Source organism: Falco peregrinus, chromosome 18, assembly GCF_023634155.1.
Source record: "Falco peregrinus isolate bFalPer1 chromosome 18, bFalPer1.pri, whole genome shotgun sequence".
Taxonomy (NCBI): Eukaryota; Metazoa; Chordata; class Aves; order Falconiformes; family Falconidae; genus Falco; species Falco peregrinus.
In genome coordinates this window covers 706,615-721,180 of record NC_073738.1, presented here as the reverse complement: position 1 = coordinate 721,180, position 14,566 = coordinate 706,615, and the positions used below count along the sequence as shown (strand labels likewise).

Below are 14,566 nucleotides of genomic sequence, written 5' to 3'. Positions count from 1 at the left end.
ATTCACAAACAAGCTAAACAGCAGAGAACTCTACAGAACGTGACTGCGACTCTTCTCCACTGTGAGTGTGGACCAGCTATTCCTACAATTGTTCTCTCAACCATGTATCCAGCCACACATGACCTCTCCTCATGTTATTAGCTTCTTCACTTCCTCCAAGTTTCTATAATATGGGGGATGCTTGGGTGGTCTGAAATCAGTCTCTATGTCAGAGACTTCTTAGCTGTCCTCCCCCAAAGAAACTGCAGAGGTGCACTAACAAGCATGTGGAGAAAGAGTTAAGTGACCAAATTCAGTCCCACCAGCCACAGGGAACCATGTACGTGGAGTGAGCAGAGCAGTTAATTTTATCATCACATTAGGAGAAGACAGGAAAGCATTGGTCCACTTCTCAATAAAGAAGAAAAGCTAACAACAGAAAATGCTGAGTTCAAACTGCTAAATGCTTTCTTTTTTTTTTTTTTTTACACAAAGACTTCATGTGTTACGTGGCAGCTAATATCAGTATCAGTGACAAATGGGCAAGAATAGGAAAGAACAGTAGGAAAAGAAGAGACAGCCCACAACAGTATTAGATATTCGCAGATTTCCTGGACATGAACTTCACCCCAGAGCACTCAGAGTGGGTGAAATTATCTCAAAGTCACTGAGAACTGGGACAGGGTAGGGGAGACACTGGGGGGGGGGGAGAAAATGAAGGTCATCTATAATGTTATAACGTGAAAATGAAAAGAGCCATGGGGTTTGAAAGGCACCTCAAGATTTAGTCTATCTCAACTATTTTCTGATTGTGTGGTATAGACCCATCACTAATTTAATTCCTGGAAAATTCTGGCACAGTGTCTTTTTAAGTAGGCAGAAGAAAACAAGGATACAAGAAACAGCCAAAAGGAATTTATTAGATCAGCCTGAAATAACTTCCCTCTAGGAAAGAGCAGGAGGTCATACACAGAGGATTTGAGAACACAAATACAGCAACAGAGGGCGATTTAAAGTTTCATAAGGTATAAATAGTTCTTACACATCTTCATAAACACGTAGGAAAAACACAGGCTGAATGAAGTTAAAGGTAGATGAAAAGTAGATGGGAAAAGAAACCACAAGAAAGCACAAAGAGAAAGGATCCATCCTGAATTTACCAGTATGCAGCACTTTTATTAATAGCCTAGAAGATGGAACAGAATGCACTTACTAAATCTGCACGTTACAAAGCCAAGATCTACAAATACACTGATGGTCAGGATTAAATTCATTTAAAAACAATGTAACCTGATGCACAAGTTTCTGAATTGGGGTAGGAATAATTAACTGCATGTTGCAAAACCAAAAAAATGTCATATTGAGGATTACAAACAGGCACCAAGGCACAAACTCAACCTGCCAGTTGACCTGGAATCGACCAGCACCTCAGTTACCGTGCCCCGTTTTGGTCATCACACTTCTAAGCAATGAAGAATGACCAAGGGGAGAGAAACCACAAAGATCAGCGATCTAGAGGTTATGAGAAATGGCTTAAGAATCTGAGGTCTAGCATTGAGAATACTGAAGAGAAACACGAATAGACAAGTATCTAAAAGCTGCATCCAAAAACATGAAAGAAAGAACCAATATATGATGAACTGCTGCAAGACTGAGAATAAACACTTGAAAAATTTTGACAGTAAAGATGCTCTAAACAGTGGAATGGGCTGCCTTGGGAAGTTCTGGCATTTCTATCATCTCAGTTACAGGTTAGACATGTCTGACACTAATTCTTCATTAAAATTATCCTATTTTAAGAACAGACTGGATGAGATCCTTTCCATTATTCTTGTTCTCTTACAGTATCTGAGTACTTCAAGAACATTAATATATTAATTTTTAAGACAGCTTAAAAGACAAGCCTCCACTTCACAGGCAGAATCCAAGAAAGAAAATGATCTCTCAGTATCTGCTAATCTGAACGTTCATCTTGTCTTCTGTTAATACTTCACTTTTCTATAGAGAGCTGAACTTCAAAAATACAGACCACTGAAATCAATTGATCCCAAGAGGTCAGAGGACAAGTTAAGATGGTTACCATGAAATACAAATTACCTTGGAAAAGTCTGATTTAACCTACTTAATGATAGTAACAGGAGAGGATGGGGAATTTGGGCTCCATTTCAGTCTCTTAAAAGGAACGTGATCTGTAACACCAAATATTTCTGTATCTGTTATCAAACCATAACAACAAACAACACCACGTACATACAGAATCTGCTTTTTCAGTGGCCTTTACAATGACTAATGTGACACCTAAGTCATAAAAACCACTTCCCTGCTGAAGTCAAGATTGTGTTTCAATGCATAGAGACACTAGAGTGTTCTTTAAAAAGGCCGACAAGAGTTCAGTACTAGCACTTTCTTTTCAGGTCTGAGAAAAGGTTTTTCAGTTGTGTAGAAATTTACAGCTCCAGGCACCAAATCTCAAGAACTTTAGTCCAAACAGCCAAATATCTGTTAAGTCAGAGGAGGAGGAAAAAAAAACACAACAGAGAGAGAGAGAACAGTGTAAAAACAAGTATTCAGCAATCATCTTAATGTTAGGCAATGACACAAACCATTGAATGAGCTGAATTTCAAGTCTCAGCAGAAAAAAACAGCATTTAACATGAATGCAGAGAAAGGGCTTATCTGCAGGAATAGTTTAGAAAAATATAGCATTTATCAAATAAAAGAAGGCACTTTAGCTTGAGCAAGAGGATGCTCTGAACTGCAACAAAGAGTAACCAAAATCAGGCTGCAGTTCACCATGAAGTTACACAGCTTCACTATGAGCTGGACATCACAGAGATCCAGAAAGGGCTTGAAAAGGAAGACAATTTCCTACAAACACGGCTTTTGTAGGGCTGTCGTTCAGAAAGAAAGTGACTGATAGCTTACCTCCATCAGTGCCCTGCAAGCGTAAAGTTCCTTTGTACGACAGTGAGGGATCATGGACTGCACTAAAAAGGAATGCCCCTTTTGTTTCAAGATACCTTCCTCAATCCTCATCCAGATAAGGATTTATTGCCATTTGGCAGTCACAAGATTATTACAAGTCAAGCATCAGGCAAAAGATAACAGCATCACCAACATTCATAATGCTAAAGAACCTCCAGTAAATGACTGTGAAACCGTAGCCTTAAAAGCAATCAGCTTAAATTGATGAAAGTCCTACTGTGGTTCAGAAGGGACCTTACCCCAGAGCCTTCCTGTAGCTATGTCCCATTAACCAACCATGGAGCTGATCTCGCTGAATGCTAACCCCTATAAATGGTTTTTATTAGCAGTAATTTTTGCTTCAAATCATATTAGCTCACTACAGAGCCATACAAGCCCAAAACTACCACCGTAGAGGTGGTAGATGTGCATACAGGAAAAGCATGGGTAGGGAAAAGTAAATTGCCCCCTTGCAGGGCAGCAGGGAGCTATGGCAAGGTTTAATGACTAGCTAAAGTTGATCTAGAATTTCTTTTCTGGGATAAACCAAAGATTGTAGCATCACAGTAGTATTTACACCCTTGGATGATACGGTTAACTGACATTGATCTATATACTTCAAACCCAGAACATTCCTTGGAAGTTAGATAAACCACACACAAATTGCAAGTAATTTTTGAAGGGTCTATAGAGCCTCTATGTAGTTACGGGACAGAAATATTTATTACATTTGGCATGGAAGTTGCAGTCTGTGAGCACTGGGCAAAAAACAGAAACGGGTAAGTACTAGAGCACCAGATAGCAAGCAAATTCTTTCTTTTCCTTTCCCAATAAATTATATACAAAGGTGAACAGCTGTCACACTGACATTTCAGATCTGAAATATAGTTAAGAGCAAGTTATAACCAAGGCAAAGAAAATGAATGTCAAAGTTTTGTTTTTCCAAATTTCAGATAAGCTCTTTAGCCCTAGGGTTAATCAGAGAGCTAGAGAGCTCTGTTTGGAGTCTAACTTCTCACCAGAAAAATGTTTCTTTGTGCAGTATGTGTGTAAACACGCAAAAGTAAGACTATATGTATTTATATAAATCATATGGCACACCTTTAATTCATTGCCCAGGGTAATCAAAATACTAGTGGTCCTTCAGAGAATTTTCTTCCTGTATTAAGCAACACCAATTAACAAGAGGAACCATCTGAGTAGCATACCCTGCAAAGCAGCTCCACAACCTCACCCTGCAGTCAGCAAGGTTTCCGACCTTTTCCAAAGGTACCTGGTGGAGATGTAGGTCCTCGACAGAGAAGCTAGCTGCTGCACATCATTACCAAAGAGTGCCTAGCTGTCAGGTTAATTCAGCTCATGATAAAACCGAGGGAATGTAATCATTTTTTGACACACAACTGCTTAATGTGCTGCCAGATTGCATGCAGCCAGGGAAGCTGAATAGGTGAAGCTGTAGCAAAATGAAAACAAGCTCTAATTAGCACTATAGTGTACTAGCGTATTTCTCATCGCAGTCCAGTGGCACTGATGAGAATTCCCGAAGTCTAAATCTTCTACCTTCACATATGGTCACAACTAAGGACTATGCTACAGCCATGAATACACGTGATAGTTGCTTCAAAAGGTAAAAATATTTCAAGTAAGGGATGCCAGTCCATCCAAAGGCCAGTTGTCAGCAACATTCCTGAACTGGACACAACAGAGCATCTAGATAAAAGCTTTTCTTTCCATAGCCAACACCATTTCTCTCATTTCCTCTCTCCACAGAGCAGCTAAATTTTTAACAAATTTAAGCATTTGATATTCTCAAGTAGAAGCAGAGAAGTTATAACTTGCTCACAGCCGCAAAAAACAGAAGAACCAGTATCAGCCCCCAGCAGGCCTTGGCTATCACATCAATATGAGGTAAAAAGACAGGAGAGAGAGAATCATGCACTAATTGGACTTAGCCTACAAGGTTTCTTCAGTGTTCCTCCGTGACTGTTCAAACCACAAGAAAAGACCTAATGCACCTCCACAAGCACTGGAAATGGACAGACTTCACACAACCACACACAAACAGGATGTGTCTTCTGATGAAAATCTGTTTTGTAATCAAAATCTTGATTGCTTCATTGGTGGGGAGAGGGAAGGTGGATCAAGAAATATAAACATACACAGAAATCATACAGCTATGGATTCCAAGTTTAAATATTAACTCACAGAGATTATATTCAGAGAACAAGGACCAGCTATAACATCCCCAGCCACTTCATGTGACAAAATAACATCTGCAGCTGCATGCTACTTACTAAAAATTAAAACCAGGCCGATTTATCTACCTGCCAGCACATGTTTACAAGGTAATGGGACTGCCTTTCCTTCCCCCAACACCCCAAAAAAGAAGTTATATTTAGAATCCGTGTTTTTATTTCACAAACTCAAAGATGTGTCACAGCCTGCACATCCTCTCCAGCATTTCAAATCTGACCAAGCATAGGTCACACAAGATACTCTATTTATTAGGCTACCATTGTGAGAAGAAAGTTTATAGTGCAACTGCCAGGACAACAGGTTTTTATTATATAAGGCAAGATCGTTAAGACAGGATTTCCTCTGACCTATATAGACAGCCCATTGTCAGTAAGTCACGAATAGGAGTGCTCAGTCTCACCGCTAAGAATAAATAAAGCATTCAAAAGAACAGGGAACATTTCGATTGCAAGAGAAAAGGATTCAGTTAAGTATCACCTCATTCATTCAGACATTTCATGTACAGGGTTGAGTACCTGTGTTGGCTTTTGTCCCCCTCCTCTAGCCAAGTAACAAGAGTATGAAATACATTTGGGAGCAAGAGGATCAGAAAAGGCTTTGTTCATCTATTAGATCACTAAGAAGCTGCCATGTTATAGCATCATAAGGTGGTTAGTTGATAACCAGTCTTTACAAACCAGAAACAGGCCTGCATCCTGCCCCCCAGCTATACTTCTTCAGATTACACTCACCCATTTGCTCTACAATTTCAGGTGGAAAAACTCGAGAAGCAAAAGCTCGCCGGAAAATGTCTGAGAATTCTTTGTCAAGGCCCCCAATGCCCATTTTCTCAAAATTCCAGTCTGGGTTGATGATTGACTGGCGATTCTCCTTGGTCTTTGATTTACCTTAAAAAAAAAAAAAAAAAAAAGTTTCAAACATGTAGCACAGCAGAATTACAGCAAGTAGAAGTACAAACACCAAAACAGCTCTACCAGGTCAGACCCATGTCTAGCAAACTCAATGCTCAGTTGCAAACGTTAGCCGGGAGGATACACCAAGACAAGGATACAAGGGCAGCGTACCAAAGACTCAGCTTATTAAGTAAGCCGTTTTCCCAGCCTTCCAACCATCCAGTTCATTGATTTCTCAAGCCAGCGGTTGCTCCTAGGTATTTAAGAATCCACAGTAGATTTCTCTGCCACAAATTTACCCAGGTCCCCTTGGACCCATGTGAGCTTAGTACTCGGAGTGCCCTACAGCATCTAGCTCAGCACGTCTGCTACTGGCTGCACAACTGCACACCTCCTTTCATGTATCTCAGCCAGCTCCTACCAGCCTGTCATTTCATGTCCCCCACATCCTCTCAGTCTTCTCTATTCCTACTACATCCTTTGATGCCTGTAGACAGGCAGACTAGAACTGCATGCACTGTGGTTTGGTTGCATCTTAAATGCAGGTACAAAATCATGCTCCACTTTGTTAAAATTCCCGTATTAATAATGTCTAATAATTCTTAACAACCATGCTTAATAATTCTTAACAACAGGACTCAGGCTGCTACTGAACATGGGTCCAGCATTTCCTTGGAACTACCATACCTGGGATCTTGCACAAAACAGCAACCACTTTTGACCAGAGTTAGGAGCGTTCATCCTCCCACATATCAGTTTACGTTTATTTATACCGAACATCCTCTGCCATTTTATTTTTTAGTCACTGAAGTCCATAAAAGCAAGCTTTGTCACCTGATTCAGTCTTTTTTCCACTTTATTCCATAATTACAATGAAAAGCAAAGGCCCCAGCACAGATTCATGTTCAAGTCCACTGGCACCCAATATTTACTTCTACCATTTCATCACTCACCCACTCATGCAAGGACCTTTTCTCTTACACATCTCTGTTTAGAGCCTTTTTAAAGAAACTTTGATAAAGAACTTTGCTGGAAGAGCTTTGAAAAACAAGCAGACTGTGTCAGCCCTTATGCCCGCGCTTTTTGATGCCCATAACAAACTCCGGTAGCATCATGAGGTAGGACTGCCCTTACAGAACACAAGCTGACCCTTCCCAGTGTACCACCTTTATACAGGTATCCACTAATTTAATTCTTTGTTGCAGTTTCTGTTGATTCTTCTGTACAGATTTCAAGTTCAAAGATCTATACTCTCCAGACCTTCTCTAGAATCCTTTTAAAAACAGACAGCACATTTGCCATCCTGCAGTCCTCAGATACCAGAGCAATTTTAAGCAAAGTCACACAAAACAGTTACAAGGTCAGCTAGCTCCTTTACAGCTCAGAAGAATAAAAGCCAAGTCCTGGCAAACCACCACGCTCCATTTTGTCTGTCTGTTCCATAACCTCTTCTAGAGCTACTTCAAGTTCAGCCAGATCCCCTAAGCACAGGTTTTGCAGTCTCCATGAGATGTTGTAACCACACTCTTTTCCTTTTTGCTGACAAACCACATGCATTTTGGTCTTGCAGAGCTCCTTACTCCCTTTTCAGAGAAGCTTTAAAGTACTCAGGGTATTTAGGAAGTAGACAATAAGCATAAATGCTCCTATAAGAATACTGCTGGGAAGCTGTCAATTCCATGTAGTCTCACCTTCAGTTTATTCAAGGGAATTTATAAACAAGCACTGACAATTATTGGTTAGATTAACATTCCCAAATGGCTTTCAGCATCATCACTTTGCTTAGCTACCAAAGAAGCCAACAATAATATAAAAATCCAGAAAGAAAGCAGAGTCTGAAGATTATCCTTAACTCGTGCAGAAATTGGATGTCTTGTATTTTCTTAAGACTTACACCGTGCTTTACAGGATTTTTTGTACAGGATTTACAGGACCATTATCTCCCCTAAAAAGCCAGTCATGGCAAACTACAACTGTGCATTTTGCTCATTTGTTCTACAATCTCTTCTAGAGATACCTCAAGTTGAGCCAGATGAGTTAGCATCTAGAAGTGCAATAAGTACACTGAACAAAGGTTCTTTGTTAGCTGAATTAGACTGCTGCTAATCCTGGTCTAAAACACACCCGGAATCAATCTCTCAATTCAGAGTGCAGCAAAACAAACAAGAACATGCCTTTAACTGACACGTTAGGGACAACACAGTAGCACGTATATAACATACTGCACTAATTCATAGTACCATGCAGGGTAGCAGCGAGCATTTCATTCACCGATGACTGTGTATTTATTATCTCATTGCTCCACGACAGTGTTTAAATCCCAGCACTTGGCCAGTGATGCTCCACTTCCTGCAGAGCTTAGCCTACATCCCCCCCTTCTGGCAGCACCCAAGCACGATAAAATTCTTGGAGATTGAATTAAAACATCATCCATTGGTTTTATAACATGTAATTTTATGCTAGTTATAAGAGACAGAATTGGTTTCATTTTTTTAATTATTACAATTCTTTTCTACTGGGGGAAAAAAAAAAAAAAAAAGGGTCTTTATTGAAGGCGGCACTACTTCACTTTTATCTCCTCTCTCAGAATTTAATTATTCAGGACTTCACAATTCTCCAGAGACTAACAAAGCACATTAAGTAGCTCTGCCTCAGATGATTAATAAAGCACCAATATGACACAAGTAAACTGAAGCCTAAGCAACTCTTTTGTCTTGTCTGCAGACAATGTAATTGAATCACAGTGAAGGATTCCTATTTCCAATCAATCAGCTCTCCCATAGGACCACTCCTCACACCTATACATGCTAGGAGGAAGATCACAGCTCATTACATGGCTTTGACTATCAACCAAGAAAAATATCACTGCTTGCTCTGATGCAATAAATTGGATTGTTAATACTCACCTCAAAATGTCCTATCGAGACACAGTAAAAATTAAATGGGCTGTAATCATGTAATCGCAGGTATGAACTAATTTGCCCATGTGAATTTCATTTTGTGCTCTTAAAATCTGTATCTTTGTTCACAAATTACAGACATCTACAATTCAGCCTACAGACCTCTGGTGAGGTTTTTTTCAGTACAGATAACTGGCTGTGCTTTCAGATAAAAAGTTCCCCGTAAGATGCAAGGTATGCAGTTACACAACAGCCTCATGTCACCCCAGTTTTGGGGGCAACTGTAGCACACGAAGCAGACAACTACAGAACATGAAGTCACACCTCTGCATTCAAGGGAATAGGGCACTTCAGAGCAGCATCAAAACTCAGCCTCTGCCGCAAGCTCCTGCAATGCTGAGTGAGTTTAATTGTACTTTCCTAAGTGGCTAGTACCCTCATATGTTTTATTTCTGTAACAAATACCCAAAGTGCTGAGCATTCACAGTCAAGCAGAGCTCTGCTTTGAAGCCTACTGCAAAAAAGGCAAGTATTAAAACTCAACTGAATGCTCATCTCAGCTGGCCAGATTCACTGAACCCCCACACACCACAGTCTTCACCTACCACTTCTTATCTGCGGAAGAGCAGCAGCAAAAGGAGTTTCCCTAGGTCATGGGCTCTGAGAAGAGGGAACAAAATAAGGAAGGAAGGGAGGTGTGGGGGAAGCGTGTCTCTTCAAGTACAGGACTTGAATCACACCCAGAAAAGAATGCCTAGAGCCTTATTACCAGCAAGGGAGGTATATGCATCTGTACACTCACTAAGTATCATCCACTTCATAACACTGATAAGAAAAGGAACAGCCAGACTAACAGGGTGTACACCTGTTCTGTAGGACAGCCACCATGGTCCCAGGGCACACACAAAGCCAGCTGCAGGGAAGGGGCCCTCACTGCCCGCTTCGTAGTCCCAGTTCCCATCGTTCAAGCTGGTAGTTCTATGGAACACACCCAATTCCTCCCCAGCCCTACACCACTTTCTTTCTAAATGAACGCATGGAGGACATATCAATTATTCCCTGATTTCCTGGCTAATAAAGTCTGAAATTGTACATAAAGATTTGTTTTGTTGAGGTTTTAGAAACTGCCTCTTTAAAAAAAGTTCAGTTTTGTTAATAAACTTGCTGTGTAAACAGTTAGAGCAAACACACCCAAGGAACCCCCTGTGCTGTCTTTTGCAGCTGTCATCAGTTTCTGAAGAGCAGGACTTTCAGAAGTCAAGAAAACTGAAGTGCTCTTCAGAAGCTGTCCTCTCCCCCTGAAGAATCGATCTCAGAGATGGAATTTTCAGAAATAAGTTTTGCACTCACTTTGACATTTTAGCTACACATTCAAAAAAGTTCTCCATTTCCTATTTCCCTGCTCTTTTGATTAAATTTAATTAAAGAGGTGTTGGCTTATAAGTACCCCTAAAAATACCATCTTCTGATGTTTAAAGTTAAAATATTTCAATGGTGCTGTCTTTTGTTGGATTTACTGGTCCATTGTGCCTTTATAATCCAGGCTCAGGAGTGCAAATTAACTTCACTCATCTAACTTGACTTGGTATTGCCAGAATCTCTCCAAGTCACACTCACCTTTTCTCCTCCTATCTCTGTCTCTGTATACTTTCAGATAACAACATGGTGATAGTCGTAGTACAGACACACACAGACCTGCTCTAGTACACTGGTCAGTTGTGGAGCTTCATACTGGGAGGACAGTGACTTTATTATAGAGTCCCTGATTAGAAGCAGCAAAGTCTGCTGGAGGGGTGGTGTCTTCTCAGTGCAGTGGTTTTCAAGAGAGCCCTGAGCACCTACAACCTGCTTTCTAAAGGCTGTGACAGGTTCCCAAGGGATCAAACACAGTCATCTGCTAGTTTAAACAGATACCTGGGAGACATTCTGACATGCAGTTTTCAATGCATTAGGTCAACTGATGTAACCAGAAAAACAAACTTTGAGGCATAAAGTCTCTGAGGCCAGAAAAGCACCAAACTTCAAGCCTTATTTATCTCTTTGGATACAGTGGCACTTACCGATCAGATTGAGAGAGGAGTTCTCAGCTTTTTCAAAGGCAACTTGACTGTTTCCCAGAACCAAACCAACCTCAATCTGCAAAAGGGAGGGAAACAAATAATTACATTAAGCTATTAGGCTCAACTTCACATTGCTCCTTAGGCATCTCCAAGCATATCTCAGAAGGCAAGAAACAGCAGCAAAAGCTCCACTACAAAAGTCACTGGGAAGAATATGAAATACCACACCTCCTCTCAAACTAACATCATTGAATACAGAAGCTCATCAGGTAAATTATATTGGATTTTTAAAGTTGTTTAGTTCAAAACCAACTATTTCATTTCAGCAAGATCTAGCAAGTAAAAAAGAAAATAAAATCATGACCTTTCTACAGAAGAAAAAAATCAACACTGGACACATCTGGAAGACAAAAAGGCTTAAGAGAGGGTGTTTCCATGAATTACTACATAAAGAACAAAAGAGATTGCATCTTCCCCAGCTCTGCACTTCAACTCATGCAAGTCTAAGCTCCCAACCACACAAGCAGAGGAGACCATTAAACTCAAAACAATGCTCCTTATTTCTCTAAGGCAAAAGACACAGCCAGGTGAAACAAACGTGCAACTTCTCCAAATGCAAGTAACCCAAATTCCTCCTTGTAGCAAGATCTGGTCAGTACTTGAATCTCTGCAGTCCCTAAGGAACGAATGAATTCCTGTGAGCCTACCTTCTGCTTTTTGCTTGCTCCAGATTCTCCTTTGAGAATGCTGGGGTCCATAGCTTCCATGTCCTTTACCAACAGGCCAAAAAGTTTGTCATTAAAGCTGAACACAAGCTGTGGAAAGAAATAACAGAAGATTTTAACTCATTGAAAAAACTAAAAAGGACTTGACAAGGCTACTAAGACATGAAAAGAAAGAGGCCTGACGCCTGAGTTTACCACCCAACAAATTCCACGTAGCTCTTAACCTGTAAAGGTCAGGTGAACTGAACAAGTGCTTTCCATGTCCCATATGTAAGAGTAACAGATTAAAAGCAGCAGAGCATGAAGTCAATTGGAAAAGAAAAAAAAAAAAAAAAATCAAAGAAAAATTCTCCTTCCAAGAAAAGCTTCTCTTTTCCCGCTTTTTCGCCCTGGGTAAATGTTGAAACATGCTACTGAGAATTAATTAAAACTGGTGTTAATTTTGATCTTACATAGAAGGAAGACAGAAGTTGCTTCTCAAAATATTCCAGGAGCTGCCATGCTTATATCCGACCAGGCCACAATAGAGAGAGAACCCAGCTCCCTCAAGCCCTGAGATCGTCTTCACAAAGATAGGTAGATTTCTTTAGATAAGGAAAAGGTAGGTTTTAAACCACTCTCGGTGAAAGTCATGATGGTTCAACTTGTCAGAAAGAAACCATTCACAAAATAAACCACTTCTGCCCTATTAGCTGTCCTTTGCAGGCCATAGTCAGTACCTAGGTATTTTTCACTATTTTACGTCAGTGTAGTACAAGCATGCTCACGTTACTTAAGAACATTTCAGCCTTAAAAAACAAAACAGAAGCCACACCTGCTGGCCTACTGAGAAGGCCTGGCTGTTGAACTGCTGGATGAATTCAGCAGCCATCTTGTCTGTGTCATAGGGGTTGGAGTCAATGTTCTTCTTCTGCAGAAAATCTATCTCAATTGTCATTGTGCCGATACACTGCTTAGCCTTGTCAAAAGTGTATAAGGAAACTGTTAAAAGACAAAGAAACAGTGCACTTCAGAACAGCAAGGTCCCCCCACAATACATTAAACATACTGTAAGTCTGGCGGTACACGTTCTTTTATTCAGAATGGGTACTTAATAAAATTGAACATATTATTTCAATAGAGACACTTATTTCTTTTCCATCCATGTTCTACTACAAGATCAAAAACACAGCAAACATATCTCCACTGAAAATCCCTGCATTTCTCTAAAAATTCTAATAGTCTCCTTTAAAATAGCTCAAACACCATAAAAAGCTTTGGAGGATGAGGACAATGAAAGCAAATTCACACGTGCTGTAGTATCACAATAGCTATATCTACATCTAAGGGTTTGGAGGACATGTCTTCAGAAAGTCCAAAAGCAAGTATTAAGAGTAGTCTTGCCCCAAAAAAATAATGACAAGAGGTCATAATTTGATTTCTGTAGCAACAGACTGACTGACTAGCTCCTCTCCAGATTAGGTACCAGAAAGTAAGATTACCTGCAAATTCAAGTGCAGTAATACAATTTATCAGGCTTCTACAGCCCAGAAAGAGGCGTCAGCTACCCTTCCTCTCTGACACAGAGGAAACAGCTGCTACCCCAGAGGTGCACTTGAGCCTATCCTGACCTGCCCCAGGTTATGAAGGGGGAGGGGGGGGCAGAAAGCAAGGTGGCACAGAAGGTACTTCACAGTCATTGGCAACAGCACCTAATCCATGCAGGCCTCAAGTTTCATCATGTCAAAAACAAGCGGCCACTTATGGTCATTGCTGCTGGAGGAAAGAGGCTAGAAAGGAAAGAGCCGCATGGCCCACAGCTTCAGGGACACTGCCTCAGCACAACTGATCAGAGGGACAGGATCTCACAAAGCAGACAGTCCTAATAATTAACAAACCAGACAGCAGCAAAGGACAGAGGCAGATGTGTCTCCAGAAGACTGAGGAACACTATAGGTTTGCTTTGAATCTAGAGAAGAAAGTCTGATCTGATACAGAAGTCACTGCTAAGGATAAAGCGGCAGGAGGTGAACAAAGGAAATGTACTTTATACATAACCGATTTCCTATCAAGCCTCTTGGCAGTACAACGGTTCCAGAACCTGCAGATTCCTGGGAAGACACATCAAAACAAGCATCCAGCATGCTATGATACACAATTCATTCAAGTTAAGTGAGAAAAAGAAAGCCTGCCTGCTGCTTAAATTGTTGTCAGAAGACACACAGGTCATCACAGCATGCACATTTAACGTCCTTCCTGCTATAAGAACTGGCCACCTAGAGATGAGCTGTCAAAGAAAGATCTTTCAGAAAACAGGTATAAAGATGAAATGCTAAACCATGTCCTGAATTGAGGTATATCTACTATATCAACTAGTTCTTTCAAAAAGGGATATGGCAGCAGGGTTATCACATAAGCCATAGCTAATGAAGGAGGGACTTTGGCCCTGCAAAAGCAAAATGGGAGTTCTTCTTGCCTTACAGGTCACTTCAGGGTAGTTACTTCCTTTTACTTGCTTATTCTCAGAGGTTGGTCAAACAAAAGCTTCTGGAGTGTCAGTCCCTGGATCTGGTCACATCACAGAACTGAGGTGTTAACTGACTACAAGTAGCCCCTGCATCAAGGACTGAAAGCTGGGGCATGCCTGGTAGAGAGGGCAACAGTAATGCACCAGTGGGGATGTAGTCCAGTAAGCAATATACAGCGCCAGCTTCAGAAGCCTGTAACATCCTAGAATCAGAGAGGCTAAGAAGGTAGCAGTGACCTTCCGCTGGTGAGAACACAGCTGAAGCAGCCAGTCCCCAGCTCCA

The 14,566-nt window shown here is 40.8% G+C and overlaps 1 protein-coding gene across 6 annotated transcripts in view; it reads right to left on the bottom strand.

Annotated features, from left to right (window-relative positions):
* NSF (N-ethylmaleimide sensitive factor, vesicle fusing ATPase) overlaps positions 1 to 14,566 on the bottom strand; it is a 75,176-nt gene that overhangs the window by 38,938 nt on the left and 21,672 nt on the right. For all 6 annotated transcript variants that reach the window (XM_055789889.1, XM_005234906.4, XM_027783070.2 and 3 more), the window contains exons 5-8: positions 12,592 to 12,758; positions 11,760 to 11,867; positions 11,053 to 11,128; positions 5,931 to 6,086 (exon numbers count right to left, since the gene is read on the bottom strand). In XM_055789889.1, the coding sequence (XP_055645864.1) occupies positions 5,931 to 6,086; positions 11,053 to 11,128; positions 11,760 to 11,867; positions 12,592 to 12,758 (507 nt within the window). The remainder of the gene's footprint in view (positions 1 to 5,930; positions 6,087 to 11,052; positions 11,129 to 11,759; positions 11,868 to 12,591; positions 12,759 to 14,566) is intronic.